Source organism: Dioscorea cayenensis, chromosome 15 (assembly GCF_009730915.1).
Source record: "Dioscorea cayenensis subsp. rotundata cultivar TDr96_F1 chromosome 15, TDr96_F1_v2_PseudoChromosome.rev07_lg8_w22 25.fasta, whole genome shotgun sequence".
NCBI classification, from domain to species: domain Eukaryota; kingdom Viridiplantae; phylum Streptophyta; class Magnoliopsida; order Dioscoreales; family Dioscoreaceae; genus Dioscorea; species Dioscorea cayenensis.
This window is the reverse complement of record NC_052485.1, coordinates 16,586,788-16,612,418: the sequence shown is the minus strand read 5'-3', so window position 1 is coordinate 16,612,418 and position 25,631 is coordinate 16,586,788. Positions and strand designations below refer to the sequence as shown.

Below are 25,631 nucleotides of genomic sequence, written 5' to 3'. Positions count from 1 at the left end.
TTGAAGCACCCAAGGTCGTGGAGGTTGAGGAGAAAACTAACAAGGAGAAGAAGGTGGCACCCCCACCTTACAAGCCAATAATCCCTTACCCTTCAAGATTGAAGAACGACCAAAATGATGAATAATAAAAGAAGTTCTTGGGTCTATTCAAGCAATTGCACATCAACATTCCTTTTGTGGAGGCATTGTCTCAAATGCCTCAGTATGCAAAATTTTTAAAGGATCTTTTGACCAACAAAAGGAAGTTGGAGGAGAGTGCATTAGTGATTTTAGATACCTCTTGTTCAGCGGTGTTGCAAAAGAATATGCCGAACAAGAAGAAAGACCCCGGAAGCTTCATCACCCGTGCAATATTAGTAATATGGGTGAAGAGATTTAGGGGCTAGTATCAACGTCATGCCATACTCTTTCTTTCAAAAGGTAGGCTTGGGAGAGCCTAGGCCCACTTAGATGACACTTCAATTGGCGGACCGAACGGTTAGGCATCCGAGGGGTATCATTGAAGATGTGCTTGTCAAGGTTGACAAGTACATATTTCCTGTGGACTTTGTAGTGTTGGATGTCGACGAAGATGTAGATGTTCTTTTGATACTTGGGAGGCCATTCTTACGTACTTCCAAGGCACTTATCAACATGGACAATGGGGAGTTGACACTGAGGGTTGGCGACGACAAGTTGACATACCGCCTCGCAGAAGCCATGCGACATTCTCTCGACTTTGATGATACTCTTTACTTTCTTGACATTACCGATGAACTAATTGATGAATATGTACAGGAAATGATGAATCTGGACCCGTATGAGGGGTTCCTAGACCAAGGAGTGGAGGATGCAGAAGTCTTGATGCTTGGTCTAGAGAAAAAGATGCCATCTACCTCAGGGATCATGAATAAGGTGCTCCAAAAAATGAAGCGAGAAAGGAGACGCCACAAGAAATGCCCCAAGGCTAATGGGGATGTACAAGAACGGAGTGAGGGTGACAAACCCTTATGTGGTAACATGCTTGATAACTCCTCCTCTACCCTCAAAAGATTATGTTCATCATGCTTTCAGGTTATGGATAAGAGGGAAACTTTCATCTATGAGCCCCCGTGAGGTAAAGATGAGGCACGTCAAGCTTAGTGACGTTAAACAAGCGCTTCTTGGGAGGCAACCCAAGTCTTTACTATTTTTCCAGTTCTTAGTTTAGTACTTGCATGAGTAAGGCTTTGGGTATTGGTGTCTTGATTTTTACATGCAAATTGTTGTGTTTTCCTTGTGGATCATTGGTGTCTTCATGTGCTTACTTGTGTCTGGCGAAGTATCTTGGTCGTTTGAGCGTGTTTTCCTTATTTCTCTGATTACTTATGCATATATAGGCAAGCTTTGAATGAGTGTATTTGTTTAGAAATTATCTGTAAAGCCTGCAAATTTTTCTAAGTCATCCAAAGAAAACACACGGCAGTGTTGAAATTCCACACGGGCATGTGTTTTTGTTCAGACCTCATCCCGAGAGGACACAGGGGCACATGTCGGCCCCTGTGAATGACCTTGTGACGGTCACACGCCCGTGTGGAATTTCCACACGGGTGTGTGTTTCTCTGCAGACGTTTAGAGCTCTATCCTGAAAAGACACAGGGGTGTGTGTATGCCCCTGTGTCTAACCCTGTGCATTACACACGTGCGTGGGTAATTTCCACACGCCCATGTGATTTCCTGTAGAGAAAACCTCGCAATCCCAAGAAGACACAGGGGCGTGTGAATTCCCCTGTGAGTACCCCTGTGAAGATCCACATGCCCGTGTGGAATTTCCAAAGGGGCATGTGGAACACTTAGAATTTTTCTCGGTTGGACAGAGAAGCCACAGGGGCGTGTGGATGCCCCAGTGGGTCGGGCACATGGGCGTGGAGAATTTCCACACGTCCATGTGGATGAGTTCAGAGGTTTAGAGTGCTATCCCGAGAGCACACAGGGGCGTGTGAGTGCCCCTGTGAAGCTCCCTTGTGGAGTCACACGGGCGTGGGTAATTTTCACACGCCCATGTGGATGTACAGAACGCTAAAGGCCGAGAGTTTTCTATATAAATCTTGTTCGCCTTTCCATTTTTACACTTCTCCACACCGAAAGAACACTCTCTCGTACTCTCTCGACTTCACACCGTCATTTTAGAGAGTTTTTACTCGAGTTTTCCGGCCGATTTCAAGTTTTCTATCTTCTTCTTGTCAGTAAACCCTTATTCTCTCTTTTCTTCGCCATACTTGATTTTATTCGATTGAATCTTGTGAATGTGCTTTGTTTAGATGTCTAAATGATAGATTCATGCTTTTGAAGCATTTTAAAATGAATTTATGATGTATTTTTGAGTTTTTAGCACAAGGGCCATGCGGCTTTCATGCCCCATGGACCCACACGGGCGTGTGGATTCCTGCAGCATTGTTTTGTGAGTTTATTTGATCGATTTTCTTTTCAATACTTGCAGATATGGCACCTAGGACTAAGAAAGCGGCTTGGAAGCAGCCACGTGAGACATCACCTGAGCAGGAAAGTATAGATTCTGCCATTCCCGAGTACCAGGCTCGGTTTGAGTGGTTATCGAAGCTCAAGTTCAGGCAGACGCGAGTCCCAGACTTGAGTCCACTCAGGGAGATGCAGTTAGCCGATGATATGGCTGATGAGGTGAAGGAGCAGCTTTCTGTAGGTAGCTGGAGGATGTTATTATCAATCCGAGAGCCAGCTATTCGGCTGCTCACTTTGGAGGTTCTCACTTCATTCTAGTTTGACCGATCGTATTCCTGATTTGACAGCATTGACGCTATACAGTTCAAAGCATTTGGACATCACTATAGTATGAGCGTCACTCAGTATTTGGTCAAACTCAGACTCTATGACGAAGCATTCACAGATACAGAGGATTACGAGCAACTGCCTACAGACTACCCCGGCAGCTTGATGTCGCAGCACGCATATAGAGCACTGTGTGGACAGGGATAGTATGAGCCCGGGGTATCTAAGGCCGTGGTGATAGTACCGGCGTCCTGAGCCAGCAATAGCTATTATACCTCTTTTTAAAAGTTCAGAGCACGCCACTCCATCTTGGGCACATTGTAGCAGAGTACCTGAGGCATCAGAGTCAGTACACCAGGATTGGAGTTTATTTTCTCAATCCCGTACATTACCAGACTCATCATCGGGATGGGTCTACTGGACGCCATAAGAGGGGCTGAGAAAATGATCATACCCGCACCCCTCAGCCTGGAGACCATACGACAGATGGGTATGATCCGAAGATATAGAGATGGGGTGTATGTGCTGAACATTCCCCCATCGGAGTCAGTCGAGGCCGAGGGAGACATAACAAAGGGGTCCCAGCCAGTACTTGAGCCATGGACTGAGCAGGCACAGACAGAGGTACCCCCTACAGTGCAAGAGCCCCACCAGTTTGGATATTCTCTCCGACTCGAGCCCATGATTGATTTGAGAGGCTCGAGAGTGCTGTAGGGGTGCTCCAGAGTGATTTGGCTTATCTTTATATACTCGAGTTGTTTTTGTTTTTATTAACCTTCAGTGAACCCCCTTGTGTATACGTGCAGATGGTCTTGTGAGTATGGAATTTGAGGAACTAGTTATGGACACGGTCTTATGGCCGTGTGTGCTACACAACCCATTGAGACTCAACTCTCAATGATTATAGCTCTCCATCAAATGTGCCATTCGGAGTTCAGGGGAGTATTGTTTCAATTGCCCACTTCCACATATGCTTTTGTTTGATTTATATCCTATTGTGCTTGCTTGCGTACATTGAGGCAATGTACATCTTAAGTGTGGAGGGAAGTTCACATTACACATGTTTATTACATAAGTTTTGACTGAAATACATGCTCACGTAGCCAATGGCGGTTTACCTTAGTTGCAATGATTGTATTCTTAAGTTTGGGGGAATTGTTAACATTGAATGTTCTCATGCTCTAGTGTTTACTTGAATTTCTAGAAATTATTGCCTGAATGACAATTGTTGCACTACTTGCTCATTAAACCCTTTTGGAAACTCAAGTTCAATGTTTAAGGGACTAGTTAGTGTTGTTTTCTTCTGTTAATTTTGTTGAAAAAAAAATAAAAAGAAAAAAAAACTACTTGTTTTAATTGTGCATTTGGGGTGAAAAAAGCTACCACCTATGAAGTATGAAGCTACTCTCATAAGTCAGATACTAGTTATGCCCTAATGAGAGAAAGAGCTATCTCATGGGATGAGTAAAGCTACTACCCCGGTAGAAAGAGCTACCACCTCGAAAGTGTGAAAGCCACCTTAGCGCCCGCTTTAGAAAGGGCTACCTTAGAGGATATGTGAAGCTACTACCATCTCTTTATTTTGTATTATTTTTATAGATAAATAAGCCCCTTTATACCTAGAATTTTGAGGATTATAAGTTGGGTCGACTTGAGTGAGTTTACACACACTTACACGATTTCAGGTTTGTTGTCCTTTTTTATTCGAGTTTTTAGCTAGAGCAATGATTTTTCATATTTAGTGTTGAAATTTCCCTTACTTGTAGAATGCTTCCCTTGCATGCTTTAGTGAACCTAAGGCCAAGCACTTTCAATATTTCCTTCTTCTATGCTTCAATGTTTTATTTATGCTTGAGGACAAACAAAAGCTTAAGTGTGGGGGAGTTTGATAAGTGCTTGTGTACTAAGAATACAATGTATTCTTTTCTTATGATGAGCATTACTTTTATCGGGTTTTATCGCTAATATATGTGTTTTTGTGTTCTTTTGCGCGTATAGGGTTGTGGAGCCAAATAGAGAACAAGGAGCCAAAGTAGATTACAAATGCATTATGTTGATGGAATCTTGAAGTGGACACACAAGAAGACACAAGTTGTGCTCGAAAACATATGAGTGTGTGCCAACCTCTATTGTGCTTGATGGAATATATAAATTGGAGGGGCACAAAGACAGTCACACTCATGTGTTCCGACTTGTGCAAGGCTAGAAAAATTCCCATCAAATGTGCTTTTACTTGAAGATGCAACACAATCTACAGCATAGACGTGTGCCCGTTTGTGTTACCTCGATGAAAAGTGTGGATTCGGGAGTATTTTGGCGGAGTACTATAGTAGGTTACTTTAACAAATCACTGTAGTAATTTACTGTAGCAGTTAGTGTTCACAGGCTGCTAAAAAACCAAGTTCTGCAAATTCACAAGGGCGTGTGGAAATTCCACATGCCCATGTGGATTCCCGATTCCAGCCCTATATAAAGCCGTGATTCAGCCCGATTTCAGGATCCTTCTTTCCATCTTTTCTCCATCTTATGAGAGGCTTGCGGCTAGAGTTTAGAGGGGCTTTGGCAAGGCTTTTGGAGTAGTTCTACGGCTTCAACACCGCATTTCTCTTGGAAGATAGTTATTGGAGGAGCTTTCATCATCATTGATCCAGCAAGGTGTGCCCTAGGCTTGACAAGGGAACTTTTGGAGAGGATGAGGCTACTCCACAAGACCATCGACATGAATACCGAAGGGTTTTTCATATGGATTACATGTTTTTACTTTCGATTTCATTATTAATTGTATCTTGCTCCATGGAGAGCTAAACCCCCTAGTGGGTACTTGGACTTATAAACCCTAGGATGTTATTGTTTTATTGACCTTTTATTATATTTTCCTTAATTGATGTCTTTAATTGAGTTCAAATCTTGAATGCTTGTTGATTGATTTCTCCCTTAGAGTGACACTAGGGTTGAGAGTCTACATTGGTAATCCTTTTGAGTGAGTGACACACCATGAGAGTTAGACAAAGCAAGATTGAAGAGGGTCGAGAAGGTGAGTCGAGAGGTAGCAGAGTATCTCCTTTCCCCTCCAGTGTGGTTTATCCTAACTCCATTTCCCAGAGTTCTTTGTGGTCATAATAGAGTGAAGTGCTAAGAGAGAAACTCCGCTGGGGCTTAGTTGCGCGAGCAACAGAGTGAAGCGTTGAAGTAATCCTTAGTATATGGGGCTTAATCATGACTAGGGGTCTTTCACCTGGAGCAAAGGGTTAGATCTACATATGGGAATAGGATTTATTACTTGGAATCCCTAGAACTTCTTGTAACTTTGCACAGTGTGAGGTGTTGACACTAAGCGATTTCTCCACCAAGACATAGTGTAGAGTTAGTCACAGTTGACCTTAGGTTTGGGACCGTGTATTTTAGGATTTCCACTACTCATTTAGCATCATTTAGGAGATATAATAGTTGGTCTTGCACTTGAAGCAATAACCCTAGGGGGAGCAATGTCCAAGTGCACCACTTTCTATCGATTGCCTTTCCTCTCATTTTATCGTGCCTCTCTTTCTTATTTCTTTAGTCGCGTTCACATTAATTTTATCCACACCATTACTGTTTCATCTTCACTTAGTTAAGCAGCAATCATTGTGTTTCTATTCACTATTCCCTGTGGATACGATAACCCACTCACCTAGGATTTATTACTTCGACAAACCTGTGCACTTGCGGGTCACACGCAAGGGGTGTGTCAGGATACTCTCAATATCTCACATTGTGTAAAACTGCTTGAGGTTCTAGCGACTCCTAGTGATAAACCCTATTCCCTAATTTACATTGAACCCTTTGGTTCAGGCAAAAGATCCATAATCACAACTAAGCCTAGCACTAAAGATGTCTCAACACTTCACTCTATCGCTCACGTAACTAAGCCCCAGCAGAGAAGGTCTCTTAGCACTTCACTCTATCATGATCATAAAGAACTCTTGGAACATGGAGGTACGATAAATCACGTCGGAGGGGAAAGGAGACGTTCTGCTATCTCTCGACTCACCCTCTCAACCCTGTTCAATCTTGCTAAGTCTAACCCTATTGAAGCTGTCACTCATTCAAAAGGTTACCTAGATGGATTCTCAACCCTAGTGTCACTCTAAGGGAAAATCAAGCCAATAAGTACACAAGATTGAAATTTAATTCAAACATCAATTAAAGGAAACATAATAGAAGTTAATAAACAAAGTTATCCTAGGGTTTTCAAGTCCAAGTACCCACTAGGGGTTTAGCTCTCCATGGAGCAATACAAAATTAAAAATGAAGTCAAAAGTAAATGCAAACAATCCATAAAGATAACCCCCTTGTCGTCCATAGTGATGATCTTCAAGAACCGCTTCTTCTTCTCCAAAGACTCCTCCGTCGAGCCTAGGGCACACCTCCTAATAACTCTCCTTCTAAGAAATCGATGTCAAAAGCCATAGAAACGCTCTAAAATCTCAGCAAAAATCTCTCCAAAACCTAGCCGTCCTCTCTCCAAAAGATAGGAAAAAGATAGGAAAAAAGATCCCTCAATAACTCTTTGAAGTAGTATTTAAAAGGCTGAAATCGGGATTTCACATGCCCTGTGGAATTTCCACATAGGCATGTGGATTTCTAGGTTCTTCATTTTCTGCACTCTGTGAATAGTAACAACTGCAGTACTTGTGAACAGTTATTTGCTACAGTACTCCAGAAATCTTCTTCTTTCATTGAGGCCACATGGTTGGTCACACATCCATGGGGTAGATCATGTCACATCTTCTCATTCAAGCATGTTGACAAATCTCTTGAAAACACTACACAAGTTGGGGCATGTGTGTGTATGATTGCCTTGTGCCCCTCTAACTTGTAGGTTTACTTGCACACCATTGGAGGTTGGCACACACTCACATATATATACTCACAACTTGTGTCTTGATCCTTGTTCGATGCAAGAGATTCCTCAAAAATCGTGTTCATGATCTGTTTTTTGCTTCCTTTCTTCAAAACTTGTCTCTACAACCCCAAATGCACAAAAGAACACAAATACACACGAATGAACCATAAAACCTGATAAAAGTAATTCTCAATGTAAGAAAAGTATACTTAATAATACTCATACACAAGCACTTATCAGAGGGCTTCATTCATACTCTGCAATGTTGTTTGAGCTTAAATAGGTAAAGCGTAATGAATACTCTAGTATATCTCCTTCAAGAGAGATCAGAACTACCCCAGTTCTGCTCCCCGATGAACTTGATGCTCTATCCATAAACATCTTCCATATGTGTTCATCTGCTTTGTTTAGCTTCTCTTCTCCAGTACATTCTACTATGAAATCAGCTAAATCTTGACCTTTGATTGCTTACCTAGGTTCAAAGCAGGTATCATACTCTCCTAGTTTAATCACCCACTTTGTAAGCCTTCCAGAACATTCTGGTCTTTGTAATATTTGACGTAAAGGTTGATCTATTAAGACCATTATAGGATGAGCTTGAAAGTAGGGTCTTAATTTTCTGAAAGCCATCACAAGTGTTAATGCTACCCTTTCAGCAAAAGGATATAGAGATTTCGCACCTTGAAGTACTTTACTGATAAAGTACAATGGTTTATCCATTTTTCCTTCCTTCCTCAATAAGACTGCACTTAAAGCCATCTTGCTAACTCCCAAATATACAAATAATGGCTCTTTAGGCTTAGGTCTAGTCAACAGAGGTATCTGCTTCAGGTATTCTTTTAGTTCTTCAAAAGCCTGGTCACATTCTGGGTCCATTCAAAACTCTTTCCATCTCTTAATGTCTTAAAGAAGAGAAGACTCCTTTCAGCTGACTTAGAAAGGAACCTGTTTAGGGCAGCTATTCTTCCACTTAAGCGTTACACCTCTTTCATAGATGATGGAGATCTCATCTCTAGTATGGCTTGAATCTTCTCTGGGTTAGCTTCTATCCCTCTTTTAGTTATCATATAACCAAGGAATTTTCCAGATTGAACCACAAACGTATATTTGTTGGGGTTAAGCCTCAAGTAATATTTCCTTAATATATCAAAGACTTGGTTGAGTATTTCTGCATGAGATTCACCTATCTTGCTCTTGATGATCATATCATCGATGTAAGCTTCCATAGTGTCACCCAAAAGGTGTTTGAATACCTTGTTCACCATTCTATGATAGGTTGCTCCAACATTTTTTAGTCCATGAAGCTTAGCAACTCATAGCCTGAGGTTTCATCTACCAATTCATCTTCTCAAAACTGTTCCAATAACTAAGGTTTACAAAGCTCCCATTATCAATGAGAATTCTCTCTACTGGGAACTTCATAATAATTGTTGAAATAACCATTGCATAATCATGTAGCATGACTACATCTCCTTGATCTTCGGAAGTAAAAGTAATAGGTTCTTCATTCTTTTGAGTTTTCATGATGTTATTAACTTCATAGGCTTGCCTTGCATAAGCCTTTCTTGATGAGGAGATTTCACCTGCTAAGGTTTCACCCTCAATGATAACATGTATTGTAGGATGAGATGGCTTGTTGTCTAAAGTGAGGGTTTCTCTCTTGTCTTGGAGTTGTTTTTATCATTCATCCCCTTGTTATCTTCATATCTTTCCTTTTTGAGTAAGATGGTTTCTTATTTCTCCATGTTTCCGAGTAGACAAATCTGTTCAGCTTACCTTGGTGTAATATAGATCCGATCTGATTCATCAGTTCTTTGCATCTATCAGTTGAGTATCTATGGGTTTTGTGAAATCTACAGTATGCGTCTGTAATCTTGCCCATCATCTTGTTTGCCTCATGAGGAAAAGTAAGAAGTTCAGATCCTTTTATACTTACTAAGATGGTAGAATGTGGTTGGCTCAAAGGTGTGAAGAACATTAAATCATCCAACTTTCTGTTGTTTTTGTCGAACTTCTTTTTAAGCACTTCGCATTCGCTTAAAGGAATTGTTGGCATCATATCTCTTGAAGGCTCAAGTGGAATCTCTACTTGTTCTTGAAGGTTCTCACTTTGAGAAATCATTTCATCTTGAGTAGTAGCCATCTGAAAGCATGATGTCTGGGACTTCTTTGGTGGTGTTTGCCTAGATTAAAGAGACTACACAAAGGTGACCTTGTAATAATGGCCTTTTGATCGTTTTCCCACAAATGGCGCCAACTGTTGTTGCTCGGATACAATAGTGAATTTATTGGAGATTGACCTTGAACTTGTAGATCTTTGAACTCGAAGATTGAACAAAAGAGTTGGAGTCTCTTCCTTCTTAAGATGCCAAGACCTGTAATAGTGTGGGAAATATTCCCCACAAACACTCCGATGGCTAAGTCAGTGAAGATTAAATGCTAATCTTCCTTTGATGTCCCACTGAAAAGCCTCCCCCTAGTTTAAGTGGGGGAGGCTATTTATAGCTATAGGATTAACAGTCACGAGACAAGTCAATGCTTTACTTGTTCGAGATCGTGGGTATGATGGGAGATAGTAGGGTATTACATGGTTTAATGGAAGTTTAACTTAGTCTACATCAAAATTATCATGCAATAATTTATTATGGATCAAAGTTACCCCACTTATTTCATAATATCTAATTTTAAAAAAAAAAATATTTTAAAATCTTTTATTTATTCGGTTCTCAACCTTCCAATTCTATTAGCTGCCTAACCAAGTTAACTAACCATGTTCGTAATAAAATAATTTAATAGAAGTGTGGATATTAAATTATTAATCTAATCCAAGTCTTAATTAGAAAGCATGCCACTAGCCATTAACAAAGGTTCCATTACCATGAGAAATTGGAATTCATACCGCTGGTTGCAGTGCTTTTATGCTTTTATCATTCAAGAAAAAGATAGGCTTTTATGCAAAACAGAATATGTTCGTGCGAATTACAATGATAAAAAAAAGAAAATGATATTTCCTCTATGTTGTTTGACCTGTCATATTTATTTAATTCACACTGATTAAAAAAGTTAGTTAAAGTTAGTTAATTATCTATATTTTATAAAATAATCTATTACTTTCTAAAACTATCATATTTAAAACTCTACTCTAAGTAGAATATATAATTTAATGTTTAATTGATTATGATTTATTAAAATTATAGAAGTAATTAAATTAAAAGGTAATATTGTACAAAGTTTTTAGACGGACAAATAAAAAATAGAAAATAAACTTTAAAATATGACAAATAAAAAAATAAGGGAGAGAGTAGAGATGGCAATTTGTACCCTACCCAACGGGTATACTCGTACCCGTACCCGGTCAAAGAGGGTATTACCCGTTAGTTTTTGAGCGGGTACGGGTCGGGTAAGGGTATGCCCCTACCCTACCCGTACCCTTACCCTTACCCGTTGAAGAGGGTACGGGTAAAACCCGTACTCGTACCCTTACCCTCTCATATATATATATATATATATAATTTTTTATTAAACCAAACATTTACTCACAATTTACTCAATATCTATTTTCATGGTGATTAATTTGAAAATAATACTTCAAATTTTCTCTTAATATATTATTTTAAATTTTATTTAATTTCTATATTTATATTTGATAATATTATCAAAATTGAATTTTAGATATATATTAAAAATCATAATTAAATTAAAAAATAAACAAATATAAAAATAATGTTATAAAATTTATTCTATAAATTATAAGAACATCCTGAAAAATAAGATACTAATAAAAAATCAATTGGATATAACTTATGAGAATTACTTATAATGTTTTTTATATTCAAAATCTTGCTAGATATTTATAAAATTTGAAGCTATATAAAATATAAATAGTAGATATATGAAAAAATTTTAAACAAAAACCAAGATGGTTAAACATGAACAAAACAAAAGGTAGAGTTACCATTGAGTCCTAAATAGACGTCATTTTTATGTGATTATATAATTTAAGATAAACAAATATATATCAACTTATAATTTTGAATTTATAGACATGTGTTTAAAGATTGTAATATAATGTATAATTAATTTATTTTTATTATTATTTAAATTTAATTCGATAATTTGAACAACGGGTAAGCGGGTACCCTGCGGGTATTATTAATTTTCAATGAATAATGATTCTGGGAGAATATCGGTCGGCAACTAAACTGAACTGAATTATCGGTTAACCAAACCAAAATATATTCAAAAAATGAAAACCGAACCAAACCAAATAAAGGTAAAAATAGAAATTAATCAAACCCGAAATTTTTCGATTCGGTTCGGTTATTAACCGAAATTTGTTATTTAACTGAAATTATATAAAAAAAAGTTTTTAAATGATTTCTAGGGCAATTAATTTAACTATTAATTTATAATTTTTTTAATTCATCATTCTATCATTTTAGGCGGATTATAACCTATTAAGTAATGGGTTTATAAACTAATCATATATAACTTATACAAAAACCTTGCCTACATATAATTTTTGTTTTATTTATATAACATAATTCGGTTCGGTTTCGGTTAAACCGAATTTTTTTACAAAAAAACCAAACCGAACCCGAATTCTAAATTATCAATAGAATTGTTACCAAACCAAACCAAAAAAAATTCGGTAACTGAACCAAACTTCTTATTCGGTTTGGTTCGGGTTTGGTATTCAGTTTTTCCAAATAATGCTCACCCCTAATAATGATGCCTTGCCCGTTCATTGTCTTGGAAAAATAAACTTTATCTTCTGATTTTTCATTAATATATACTCCCTCTATTCCTTTTTATCTGTCACAAATCCATGTTCCTTTTTATCTGTCATTTTCTAACATCGAGAAACATTTATTATTTTTTTTCCAAAATTACCCTTAACACTATATTTAATTCTCTTCGTGGAATTAAATATGAGAGAGAAATGTGAAGATATAAATTAAGGTAATTTTGGAAAGATAACTAATTTTTTATAAAATTTTGTGAAATAATTAATTTTATTGGTATGTGAGATTCGGTTAACTACGACAGATAAAAAAGAACGGAGGGAGTATATATATGTATGTTTCTATATATATTTGGTTAGTAAAGTGGGTCTAACACTATCCTTCAAAGAGAGGCCAAAAATTCAAAGCACTTACCTAATTTATATTTTTTAAAAACACTTTTGATTAATTTAGTTTTGTGATTTTGTCTATGCTTTGAAACCCGGGTTGACTGAGTCGATTCAACCCGGTTCAACCAGGCCCACCCCGATAATCGTACGGGTCATATAAAAACCCTAGGTAAAATGTTGACCCGGGAGAGTATCCGGTGAACCGGTCGACCCGATTTGATCGAATTGGGTCAACCCAATTATATTATTAAATGAAATTTAAAACTTTAAATGTTAAATATGTAAGTATAGGGGTTATATATAAAATTTGTTATAAAATCAAAACTCAATGTTTTATTTATTAGATTGTATTGTGAAACTTAAAAGCTTGTATATGCTGTATTTATTTTTGTTTGAATTTGTATTTCAAATTATATTAGATTATTATGAGTTGGATTTTATTTAGGGTATTAAATTAATATTTATAAATTATAAGAAAAACCTATTTGTTTGTTCAGCTTTTGTATTTTTTTTAAAAATTTTAGTAATTTATTATATATTATTTTTATATTTATATATAATTAAATTTATAAAGATATGTATTATATTTATGACCGGTTTGACCCCACTTCGGCCCTTATCCGACCATTGACCTATGACCCAGAAGCCTTTCTGAGTTATACTCCCAGGTCGGGTTTCAAAACATTGGGTTTTGTTTATATTATTGCAGTTTAAAGATTTATCTCAATAATATTTTAGTATTTTGGTATATTGAGATTTGATGTGGTACCTTAGTATATAAAGGAAGTTTAAATTTTAAATCATTATTATTATTATTATTATTATTATTATTATTATTATTATTATTGTAAAACAAGATGGATAAGTTGTGTCAAAAATGTATACTAATGTGACATTAATAATAATAATACACTAGTGCTACCAAAGCAAAGCAAGAGTTCATTAGTGAATCATTATTACTTGACAATAATTTTTATTATTTACTACTATTATATTTAAAGAATATTTTATATTATTAGGAAAAATTATCTCACAAAATTAATAAAAAATGAAGTTTACTATTATAGTGTGGTAGATTTTTTTTAATAATTTTATTTGTTTTAATTACTTTTTCTTCTCCTCGTATCAAGTCTTGTTTAGTTACCATTTCATTGTGTATGTATTAATTATGATTATTTTTTAGTGTCTTTCTATTTCTCATTCTTTTATATAAAAGGAAATGAGCCACGTCTGCAATGAAGAGTTGTAATTCACTCCTTTTTTGTTTTTATTAAATTACTTCGCACCCTTTTTTTAATCTTAATTATACAATAATCAGTCATATATTTTATTTCATACTAGAGGTAATATATGTATAAACTTTTGTAATTTTGTTATTAGCAATGACTATTTTGTTATTATGTGTAAATATTAGACTAATATTATGATAGGGAGAAAAAGTACTTATATAGGTAGCTAATTAAACAGGAGGAAACGTAGAGTGATCTTAGCCAATGAAATTAGATTTGAGTATCTAATCATCGAACGAAGAAAATAGAAACTATTGTAGCAGTAAAATACTAAAGAAGAAACAATTTTCAATGCAATGGTAGTTATCGGTCATTAAATGGAAATTCTGATGCAAGTAAACGTGAATCATAAAGATGAGAAAATTAAATTGTTGAAGGCAAAGGGGTATAAAAAGAAATGGTCATGATCCAAGTAAACGGAGAGAGCTCACTGGAAATTGCATCATCACAATCTTTGAGACTAAAATTTTTTGTTCTTCCTTGACTACTTGTCTCTTTCAAGAGATTAATCCCCATCTGACTTTGGCATTGGAGCATTCCTCTAGGTAAAGACTCAGACTAGGAATGGGGGTGAGGCGGGGCGGGGAATGGGATCCCCGTCCCCATCCCCGCTCTCCACGGGGCGGGGATTCCCCGGTTAAAATTCCCCGCGGGGAAAAATCCTCCCCCGCTCACTCCCCCGCGGGGATCCCCGCCCCGCCCAAAAAGTTAATATAAAAATTTTTTATAAATAACTATAATATTTCTAATGCATTTATGTTACACATGCTAAAGATGCTATATACAATTGAAAATAAAAAATATAATGTATGATGAAATAAAATAAAAATTCTCAACCAAAGGTTTTTTTTTTTACAACATACGTACATCATATATAAAATAAAAATTCACACAAAATATTTCTCCTAACAAGTCATAATATAATGTTTGATGAAACAACAACATTAAGGTACAAATAACATAAAGTTTAAAACTAAATTAAAATTACAAATCCATTAAATAAAATTCATAATGCAAAACTAGCGCAATAATTTCATGCTTCCATCAATTTGTTTCTTCTTTGTTCTTTCTCCAAATTTTTTATATGAAAAACTGTAGGTATATATCTTAAAAGTCATGTTTATTTACAGTCAGACCATCCATTCTTTTTTCTCATTAATGTGATGTATACAAATAATAATTTTATAAGTATCTATTCAATTGATATATTTAAATCGATTAGATGTTTTGTTGGATGATTTTGGAGAGGAGAAGGTACGTGATTTTTGGATTTTAAACATAAAATCACTTAAATCAAAAACAATTAAAAAATATTTAATGATGGATTATTATACATGAGATTTGCCATCAAATGGTTGGTTGGTCGTTTAGCGTTTTGTGGTGAAAAAAATTTTTATAGTGAACAAAAATTTTTTTGCTATAATCACATTTCGTCAAAAGTAAAATTACAATATTTGTTATATTTTTATGAAAACCCGACATCGAAATATATATAAAGTTAATTTAATAGTTTGATATGAACACACATTCTCTATAAAATTATCTTAATAATCACATCCGTAATTTCATCATGTGAGATAGTTTTCGGAGAATATAACTTTAGAATCCAATGATTAATAAAAAAATGAAGATCTAATAATATGTCAAGATTTCTCTTATATGTAGCAACACATGGATATTTGAATAAAAAAATCTAGACAATTACCTAATTATCAAATTCATTTAAATTAAATAAATAATTAGTTTTTTTGTGAATATTAGAAATTTGAAAAATTAGAAGTTTGAATTTAAATTTTTGTAGATATATTATATAATAATTTTTATTAAAATAATTTAAGATTTTTATTAAATAAATATGTTTTAATGAAATATATAAATTTAAATAGTTAATAAGTTGTATGAAATAATTGTGAGTTCCATAATAATAACTAAAAAAATATTAATAAATAAATATTTATTGATTATATATATATAATATTATGTTAATGTTGAAATAATCTTTTAATAAATATATTAAAAATATATATTATATTTTTTTGGGAATCCCAGGGGCACGGGGTCGGGGAATCCCATGGGCACGGGGCGGGGATCCCCGTGGGGCGGGGAGACCATTCCCCGCCCCCGCCCTCGCCCCGCTAGGCGGGGAGGACTTTTTCCGAGCTCCCGCCCTGCTGGGACGCTTTCGGGGAATCCCTCGCCCTGTCGAGCGGGCCCCATGGGGAACAGGGATTCCCCGCCCCACCCCCATTCCTAACTCAGACTGACCCAATGTCTCAATACATTGATTTGTAGGGACTAGTTGAATCGAGGCTTGTAGGAACCTAAACCTAATAAAGAGAATCTCAACAAGATGCACATGTGCGAAGCATCTGATTAGGGTACCGCATTTCAAGAGAAAGAAAATCATACTTCATGACCTCCGGTGTTAGCTTTCTTCTCTTAAGTTGTTTATCGGAATCATATTAATCCTAAGAGATTGGCAGATTTTCACAGCAACGTTTTTTTGTAGTTTGAGTCAAATTTAACCCTTTACATTTACTGAAATGGAAACAATTGAATTTGGCACGTATTATTTCACAATGCTGCTAAAAACACAAGTGGTTAGATTGAAAGAAATAAGCCAAACATATTAATGGATTTTTATGAACCATTAAGTTATGTTCATGAAATGTTTTTCCTTTATTTCAATTATTCCCTCTGAACATTGGATTTTTTTAAATGTTGATGAAGAGTGAAGGCAAAGCAACAAAATCAAAGATAAATAATCAATTTAATATGTTAATTACGAGATGAAGGAATTTTTTCAAATCACAAAGCAAATAATGCATCTAACAGTAGATTTTGTCTAAATGACATAATAAATTTCAGTTTTTAACAAGATAAAATAAAATAAATAAAACATATATATTTATCATATTAATATATGATATAAAATCGTATCGGACCATAAAATACGATAAACATATTAATAAATTAGACGTTGCATTTCATAAAAAAATAAATAAATATATTATCATAGAAACGTATTTATTAGGGGCCCCTCAAAAACACCACTAATTAATAGAGGAATAATGCTATATGTCACTACTAAATTTCACGAACTGCTTTACCGAATGAGCTGGCGACTTAAATGGCATCCAACTCATACTGACATTCTCTTTCCTAATCAGCAGTTCAAAAAAATAATAAAACAAAAAAGGATGGAAAGAGACTCAGAGATTAAGCCCTAAATCTCGCCCCCGACCCCGTCCCCCTCACGCCATCCCGGCTCTCATTCGTCATCACCGTTGGAGAAAGGATCACAATATCACCGTCCACTGCCGTCGCAGTCCCATTCCGGCTAACACCTTCATCGCCGTAGTCCCGTCCCGGCTGTCGTCGTTCCGGTCTCAGCTCCTCTTCCACCGTTGCCAATCCGTTCTCGGCTCCCCGTTAGGGCATCGCCATCGCCTATCTCCTCCTTCCAATGGCTTTGTCTACGGGCAACATGGGCCCCCGAATCAAGTCCTCAGGTTCGATTTCACCTCTCTTTTGTTGAAAACCTTGTGATTGTTTCTGGTTTTATTGCATTGATGCTTTGTTGCTTTGATTCATGCTAGGATGGTTCTTCGTCTTGACGTCTCACAAAGCTCTTGGCTTTCAAGAAACCACTGGGAATCCATTCTTACGTCTCTCTCTCTCTCTCTTCTAGTCTAGGTTTTTTTTTGGGTTTTAGTGAGCTTTATGTTCGGCCACTGGGAATCCATTTTTGGGTTTTTTTTTTATTGTGATTCAGTTTAGGTTATTATTGAGAATCATAGTGGCTTCATGATTCTCCTGTTGATGTTATTGCTCAATCTCTCAGTGCTAGTTAATTTGTTTTAAGTACTATTTCAATTCTAAATTCATGTTGTTGAGTTTTTGTTTTTGAAGTGATTGATTTATTTGTGTTGATTTGCAAGATTGGATTTGGATTGTGGATGTTGTGGAGTGGGAGATAATTATTTCCAGAATTTTGGTGAAATTGCAATTCAACATGGAAGAATTAGAGAGAAAGATCTTGACAATGCATTAACAAACTCGCACAAGGCTCGGATTGAAGCACCCATAGCAATTTTGGTGGCAGTGGAGCCAGAAAATCTCCAGTTTTAAGTGATAAATGAGAAGAATTTTACAGTCAGTGTGAGCAAGGCTTCAGGAAGCTTGTCAAGGGAGTGGAAAGCTTAGCTGTATTGGATTTCTGATGATCATGTTGTGAGGAGCATTATTTCAGAAGTTTCAAATGTGTGAATGTTGCATAAATTAATGTTCAATGTTTAGAACTTAATTAATTAATGATAAATTTCTTATATAGCTTATCAAATATCTTTTTTATGATTACTACTAGATTTTAAATTAAACATAATCTACTAATTAATTAAGTTGTATTGCAGTGAATTTTCTATCTTCAAAATTCAATACAATCTATTCTTCATCGTAACCTGTAAAATATGATTGATAACTGATAATCCTGAAGACATAATGAAATTAAAATTTTGTTAATTATCATGACTCCTCTTCATTCTCTCCTTCATGAAAACAAAAATAAGAAACTTATTCACATAATTCTTGAGATAAAGAGAGAAAGTATAATGAAAAACACTTTCATTAATCTCTCCTTCATGAAAACACAGACAAGAAACTTGTTCACATAATTCTTGAGATAAAGACAAAAAGCATAATGAAAAACACTTTCATTAATCTCTCCTTCATGAAAACAAAAACATGAAACTTATTCACATTATTCTTGAGAGAAAGAGAGAAAGCATAATGAAAAATACTAACAAGTTTTAACTTGGGACTTAAAATCACCAAAACTCCTTTCTCAAAGAACATGAAGAACACTAACAAACCTTAACTTGTCCCTCCTTTCCCAATTACAAAACCAACAAAAAAAAAAAAATTCCAAAAATCAGATCTTTCCTTCATTCACTCGGCCGACGACAGCTACAGACGGGCCGGGATGATGGCGGCGAAGGCGTTAGTCCGGACGGGACTGCGATTGCGATGGTGACGGTGACGGTGAACGTGAAGGAGTTAGTCTGGACGGGATTGCAACGGCGGCGGCGTTAGCCAGGACGGGACTGTGACGGTGATGTTGTGATCCTTTCTCCAGTGGTGACAAGGAGACAAGAATCGGGACGGCGAGAGGGGACCGGGAGTAGGGGCGAGATTTAGGGCTTTAATAAGTCTCTTTCCATCTTTTTTGTTTTATTATTTTTTTTAAACTGCTGATTAGGAAAGAGAATGCAGTATGAGTTGGATGCCATTTAAGTCGCCAGCTCATTCGGTAAAGCAATTCGTGAAATTTAGTAGTGACATATAGCATTACTCTTAATAGAGACAACCTTAATAAATCCTGTTAACTCAAATCGGTGGAGCTCCGGGATTCGGAAGCAAGGGCGCGGTTCAAACGGTCAAAGCCCGGCCTTTATGTGGGGCCCGCCCAATTGCCACACTGGTACAACAAAACCAAACCAGATTCAATATTCGTTTGGGGTCCGTGAGGGACCTTCTCTGGCTACTCTTTTTATTTTGGCGGGTAAAGCAGATATAAACAAACACCTATTCAGGACTAAACAGGGACGCAGCGTACAACCTTTCTTCTTACTATCATAACCGTCAAAACTCATGCCTAGAGAACGGCACTCCTTCACGTGTCCCCATTTAACGGCAGTGATTTCCCTAACAGGGAGTTTCAATGTTTGATCCCAAAGAGCGGATTCCACGTGGACAAAAGGATGCATTAGCTCCCGGCAGCGCAATCCCCCACGAGCCCCCTCTCTCTCTCTCTCTCTCTCTCTCTCTCTCTGAAGTGAAGAGTGTGAGCTCTTTGTACGGATTTCCTTAGGGTTAGGGTTTTTGCATTTCTCGTTTTGGTTTTTGACCTCATTTTGGGGTTTTGTCGAAGGGGATTTGGGCCATCCTCCATTCAATGCGACTAGTTGAAGGCCCGAAGTTTTTGTAGCTTCTTGTTCCACAACCGGCGGTGGAGTTGGTTGCCCTTTTAATGCCCCCATTTTGTTTATCTATTTAGTTGAAATTGCTGTGATTTTTCTTCAGTAAATCTGTGTTTTTTTAGCTGTTTTGAGCTCCAACTTATGCCTAAGTTTGGATATTTTTTTTTCTTGTCCTAATCACTATTCCGAGCTCAAGTAGTATGGAAAGGAAAACGTGAGTAGGATGTTCTTCAAAGAAGTAGATGCTAGGGTTCTTATTTGAAGTTTTGGTGTTTCTTTCAAGTGATTTAAAAAAAAAATATGGGAGCTTTTTGGGGATTTCATGTGCTGTTGATCTTTGTCATGGTTGCCTCTGCTCAGCTCCCCTCTCAGGACATCTTGGCTCTGTTAGAGTTCAAGAAGGGCATCACAAGTGATCCTAAAGGCTACATCACTGACTCTTGGAATGAAGAATCGATTGACTTCAATGGTTGTCCATCTTCTTGGAATGGCATTGTGTGTAGTGGTGGGAATGTGGCTGGGGTTGTTCTTGATAACCTTGGTTTGGTTGGTGTTGCTGATCTTTCAGTTTTTGGGAACCTGTCTATGCTCTTTAAGCTCTCCATGGCCAATAACTCTTTGTCCGGGAGCTTGCCTAACAATTTGGCTGAGTTTAAGAGCTTGAAATTCTTGGATATCTCTAACAATATGTTCTCTGGGGAATTGCTGGTGGATATTGGGCAGCTCAAGAGCTTGCAGAATCTGTCTTTGGCCGGAAATAATTTCACAGGGTCATTGCCAGATTCGATTGGAATGCTTGTTTCTATCTTGTCTCTTGATTTGAGCTACAACCATCTGACTGGATCATTGCCTTTGGGATTGAAGCAGCTTAGGAACTTGGTGTCTGTGAACTTGTCTTTCAATATGCTTACTAAGAAGATACCGGAAGGATTGGAAGTGATTCCAAATCTTGAAACACTAGATTTGAGCTGGAATCAGTTTGATGGTGGCGTTGATTGGAATTTCTTGATGGAATCAAGCGTTGTTCATGTTGATCTTAGTGGGAATTTACTGACCACTTCAAGCCCCAAGGAGCTGAAGTTTTTGTCAGATATCTCGGATACTGTGAAGTATTTGAACCTGAGCAATAACCAATTGAGTGGGTTGTTGATTGATGGAAGCCGGCTTTCTACTTTTGGGAATTTGAAAGCGCTGGATTTGAGCAATAATCAATTGTCTGGAGAGCTGCCGGAGTTTGAATATGTCTATGATCTTGAGGTTCTCCGGCTTGGGAACAATGCTTTTTCTGGGTTTCTACCTAATGGACTTCTCAAAGGGGATGCTCTTGTTCTTAGGGAATTAGATTTGAGTGCGAACAATCTCTCAGGTATATGATTTGTTGGATGCATTTTATTCTATTCTTTCACAAGTGCTTCATTGCATCCAAGTTCAGTTAGCTTTGAAAATTGTATTTATGAAATGCATGTGAAATTTGATAGACCTTAGTAATCATCAAAATGCATGTCACCCTGTGTTAGATACATGATAGCCTTGTATTGCATGCTATATTAGCAGGAATACTTAAATTATATAAGATACATTAAGATCAACCATTGTTGGAATAGTGCTTAATATATGTAACCTTACTACAACTTTTTAATTTGCTTTACCTTAACCCCAGCCCTGTAGCATTTGAGCATTAGACTATATTCTAAATTTTGAGGATGATATGTTGTTAATTTGAGTACTAGATTAAAAATTCTATATCCACTTGTAGCATGGTTTGTTTACAATGATATCAAGCAATTGCCAGATTTTCTATACGGCATTAATCTCTGTTCTGTTACATCTATCAGAATTAATCCATACTGATACAGCAGTAATCTCAGTCTACAACTGCTTTTGGGATTGTTGTTCAAATATTGCCTGGACAGATATGAATTTCTGTTTTTATAACCCATGGCTTTGATTTTAGGTGTGATATTAAGTATAAATTAATAAATAATAATCAACCTTGTATTTAGGTGTGTCCAAAATTCTTTAAAACAACATAGTTTCTATTAGTGTTATTTTATCGGGTATCTAAATTTCCTAATTTATTTGTTTCCATGTTCGTTTTCCAGCAGGTTAACATCTTGTGCCATATTGCAGGTCAAATGAGTTGGATCACATCGACGACACTGCAAATCCTCAATCTCTCATCTAATGCAATTTCTGGTGATCTTCCTTTGCTAACTGGAAGCTGCATTATACTGGACCTATCCAAAAACCAGTTTGATGGAAATTTATCTGTGATTGTGAAATGGGGTGATGAAATTGAGTATATAGATGTCAGTCATAATCAATTAACAGGGCCTATTCCATATTTGACCTCACAGTTGCCTTCAGGTGTTCAATCTTCTACAGGGAAGTCCAATCTTAAAGTGCTCAAACTATCTGGCAATCATTTTAATGGCAGTTTTCCAGATGATGTCGGCTCGTTGACTGCCATGCAAAATTTAGATATTTCTGCAAACAATTTCTCTGGTTCCCTTCCATCAACAATTAGCAAACTCAGGTCACTTGGTGTCCTTGACATATCTCAAAACCTGTTCTCAGGCGCTTTGCCATCAACTCTGCCCAACACACTCATTTCCTTCAATGCATCTTACAATGATCTTTCTGGAGTCCTTCCACCTAACCTCAGGAAGTTTCCTGAGTCTTCTTTCCACCCTGGCAATGCGAGGTTGGAGTTGCCCGGTGTCCCTCCAAGTAGTACGCCAAGTTCTACCAGCACTCCAGCAAATCGTTCCAATAAACCGATCAAGACTTACATCAAAGTAGCAGTGATAGTGGCATGTGTTGTTGGTGTGGTGATTATAATTCTATTAGCCATTATCCTGCATTATAGGATGATGTCACGGCAATCTCGCTCTAATAGCCTGACAGACAAAAATGGCCAAATGGCATTGCCTGATATTTCAGGAGGTAAAGAGAGAGTAAGTGGAAGTGCTTTGATGGTGTCGGGTGATGACTTGATAGCCGCAAGGAAGGGTACTTCCTCGGAAATGATGATTCCAGAGGAAAAATTAGCTGCAGGTTATTCGCCTTCCAAGAACAGTCGTTTCTCATGGTCCCCGGATTCCGGTGAAGCTTTTGCATCTGAAGGCCTGGGACGGTTGGACGTGAGATCACCTGATCGGTTGGCTGGGGATCTATACTTTCTAGACGAAACAATCACTCTAACCCCTGAGGAGTTGTCAAGAGCTCCTGCAGAAGTATTAGGGAGAAGTAGTCATGGAACATCTTACAGGGCAACGTTAGACAATGGTGTATTGTTGACGGTTAAGTGGCTGAGAGAAGGGGTGGCGAAGCAAAAGAAAGAGTTCCAAAGAGAAGTTAAGAAATTTGCAAATATTAGGCATCCTAATGTGGTAGGGCTGCGCGGCTACTACTGGGGTCCAACTCAGCATGAAAAACTAATTTTATCAGATTATATATCACCGGGAAGTCTTGCAAGTTTTCTATATGGTATGAACCATGAATAGACCTTTCCTGATGTCGTATTGAAAGTAGATTTTAATTTGGCTAATGAGTTTGATTTGTTCAACAATGAAAAAGACCGCAACATTTTAACTACTACTTAATTATGACTTGTTCATGCATGCTTACAGATCGACCAGGAAGGAAAGGGCCACCATTAACCTGGGCTCAACGTCTCAAGATAGCTGTTGATGTTGCCCGTGGCCTAAATTATCTCCATTTCGACCGTGCTGTCCCTCACGGGAACCTTAAGGCTACCAACGTTTTGTTGGATGGTCTTGATCTCAATGCTCGGGTTGCAGACTACTGTCTTTATCGCCTAATGACTCAAGCAGGAACCGTCGAGCAGATACATGATGCAGGGGTACTTGGATACCGGGCACCTGAGCTGGCTGCATCAAAGAAGCCATCACCATCCTTTAAGTCGGACATCTATGCATTCGGTGTGGTTCTTCTGGAGCTACTTACAGGTAGGTGTGCAGGTGATGTTGTCTCTGGAGACGAAGGAGGAGTTGATCTAACAGATTGGGTGAGACTAAGAGTAGCAGAAGGTCGGGGTTCAGAATGCTTCGACTCTGCCATGGCCTCAGACATTGCCAACCCAACGACATCAAAGGGCATGAAGGAGATGTTGGGGATAGCTTTGAGGTGTATTCGTCCCGTGTCGGAAAGGCCAGGTATCAAGTCTGTTTATGAGGATCTCTCATCCATATGAACGCATTGTGCATGCTAAATTTGTTGTAGAACTTTCGTTTGAGCTTAAGAAAATGCAAATGCCGGTCTCTTCTCGAGCCTAGCATGCATTTTTTTTTAGGGTTTAGAACTTTAGGTATATTCTCTGTCAGTGTCCTCACTAAATTTGGTTGTTTATGGTGTGAAATTTGATTGAAGCATGTACAATCTAATGATGGATATGCCATATCTGGAGATACAGATCTTGTTACTATGATGCCCATCCTGTGACTGCTGCTGAGAGGACAATTAAAAAAAATAATGATTATATATAAGTAGTGTTAGTATTGATCCTATATCTCTGACTCACTAACAATTATTTGCTTTTCTTGGTAATGCTAGAAATTCTTCATTTCCACGTGTTCGGAACGGCTATTAATGTGATCATTGACAATTAGTGTGAGATGTTGGGGAACGTCATGTGACACAAATCAATTAAAATTATTACTATTGTTATTACTGTATTATTATTATTATTATTATTTAGAGGAAATGTCCATATATACCCTTAAAATAGTGCATTTCTCATAAAAGTCATGTTTTTGTGTAGTTACAGCTAATGATGACAATGCTAGATAACCATTTATTTTACAATTTTTTTTAATGTCTTATATTTTATATATTGTTATAGAATATTTCAAATATAAATAGTTGTGGTATGCTAATAATATATGAGAAACAAATCACCAGAAGAATAATTGATGGCTTTTATTATACCTGAAATTTTAATGTTAGTTAAATCAATATATTTAATTGTTTTGATGCAACAATTTAGATGTGTTTTTTGGCTTAAAAGCACATTTACTAACAAGTTCAAACTCGATAAGATATCTCTAATGATATTTATTCATGAAACAATATAAGTATGTTTGATTACTTAGAGTCATGTCTTGCTGGCTGAGTTAATTTAATTGGATTTTATTTTTAAATCAGGACCTCTTTTTTTTTTTTTACCTGCATATCAATCTAGCAAGTCAGAAAGAAGTGCTAGGTATAGGAAGATAATATTTGGATATTTTTTTTCTTCCAAAAGTGGCATGTGAATAGTGCAGCGATCTTTGCCTACAAAATTTAGTTGTTGGATAATCATTGTTTAACTCATTTAATTAATCAAAACATAAAAATAAATATCAGATATAAAAAAACCTCTATTTCTTATCTACACACTAATCTAACAAGCCTCAAAATAGAACATGAAAAATAAAAATAAAAATGGTAGGTATAGGAAGATAAAATCTCTTTATCTTTCCAAATGTCACATGAATGGTGCAGGGATCCTAACATGTAGGATAGGGGGAAAAACAAACATAAACAAATCATGTTTCGTTGCATATTCTTTGCCGCCAATT

At 36.8% G+C, this 25,631-nt stretch overlaps 1 protein-coding gene across 1 annotated transcript; it reads left to right on the top strand.

Annotated features, from left to right (window-relative positions):
- The first annotated feature begins 19,884 nt into the window (after window positions 1-19,884).
- On the top strand, window positions 19,885-24,571 carry LOC120277070 (LRR receptor-like serine/threonine-protein kinase GHR1). Its single transcript, XM_039283817.1, has 3 exons — window positions 19,885-21,415; window positions 22,180-23,538; window positions 23,682-24,571. Exons 1-3 carry the CDS (start codon window positions 20,350-20,352, stop codon window positions 24,263-24,265), a joined length of 3,009 nt encoding a protein of 1,002 aa, XP_039139751.1. The 5' UTR covers window positions 19,885-20,349; the 3' UTR covers window positions 24,266-24,571.
- Window positions 24,572-25,631: the final 1,060 nt, after the last annotated feature.

Bases quoted from the DNA above. Each gene is read 5' to 3' on its own strand.
- LOC120277070 (XM_039283817.1), top strand. From the start codon at position 20,350: ATGGGAGCTTTTTGGGGATTTCATGTGCTGTTGATCTTTGTCATGGTT. The intron at 21,416-22,179 runs GTATATGATTTG...GCCATATTGCAG, and splicing joins GAGTGCGAACAATCTCTCAG to GTCAAATGAGTTGGATCACA. The intron at 23,539-23,681 runs GTATGAACCATG...GCATGCTTACAG, and splicing joins TCTTGCAAGTTTTCTATATG to ATCGACCAGGAAGGAAAGGG.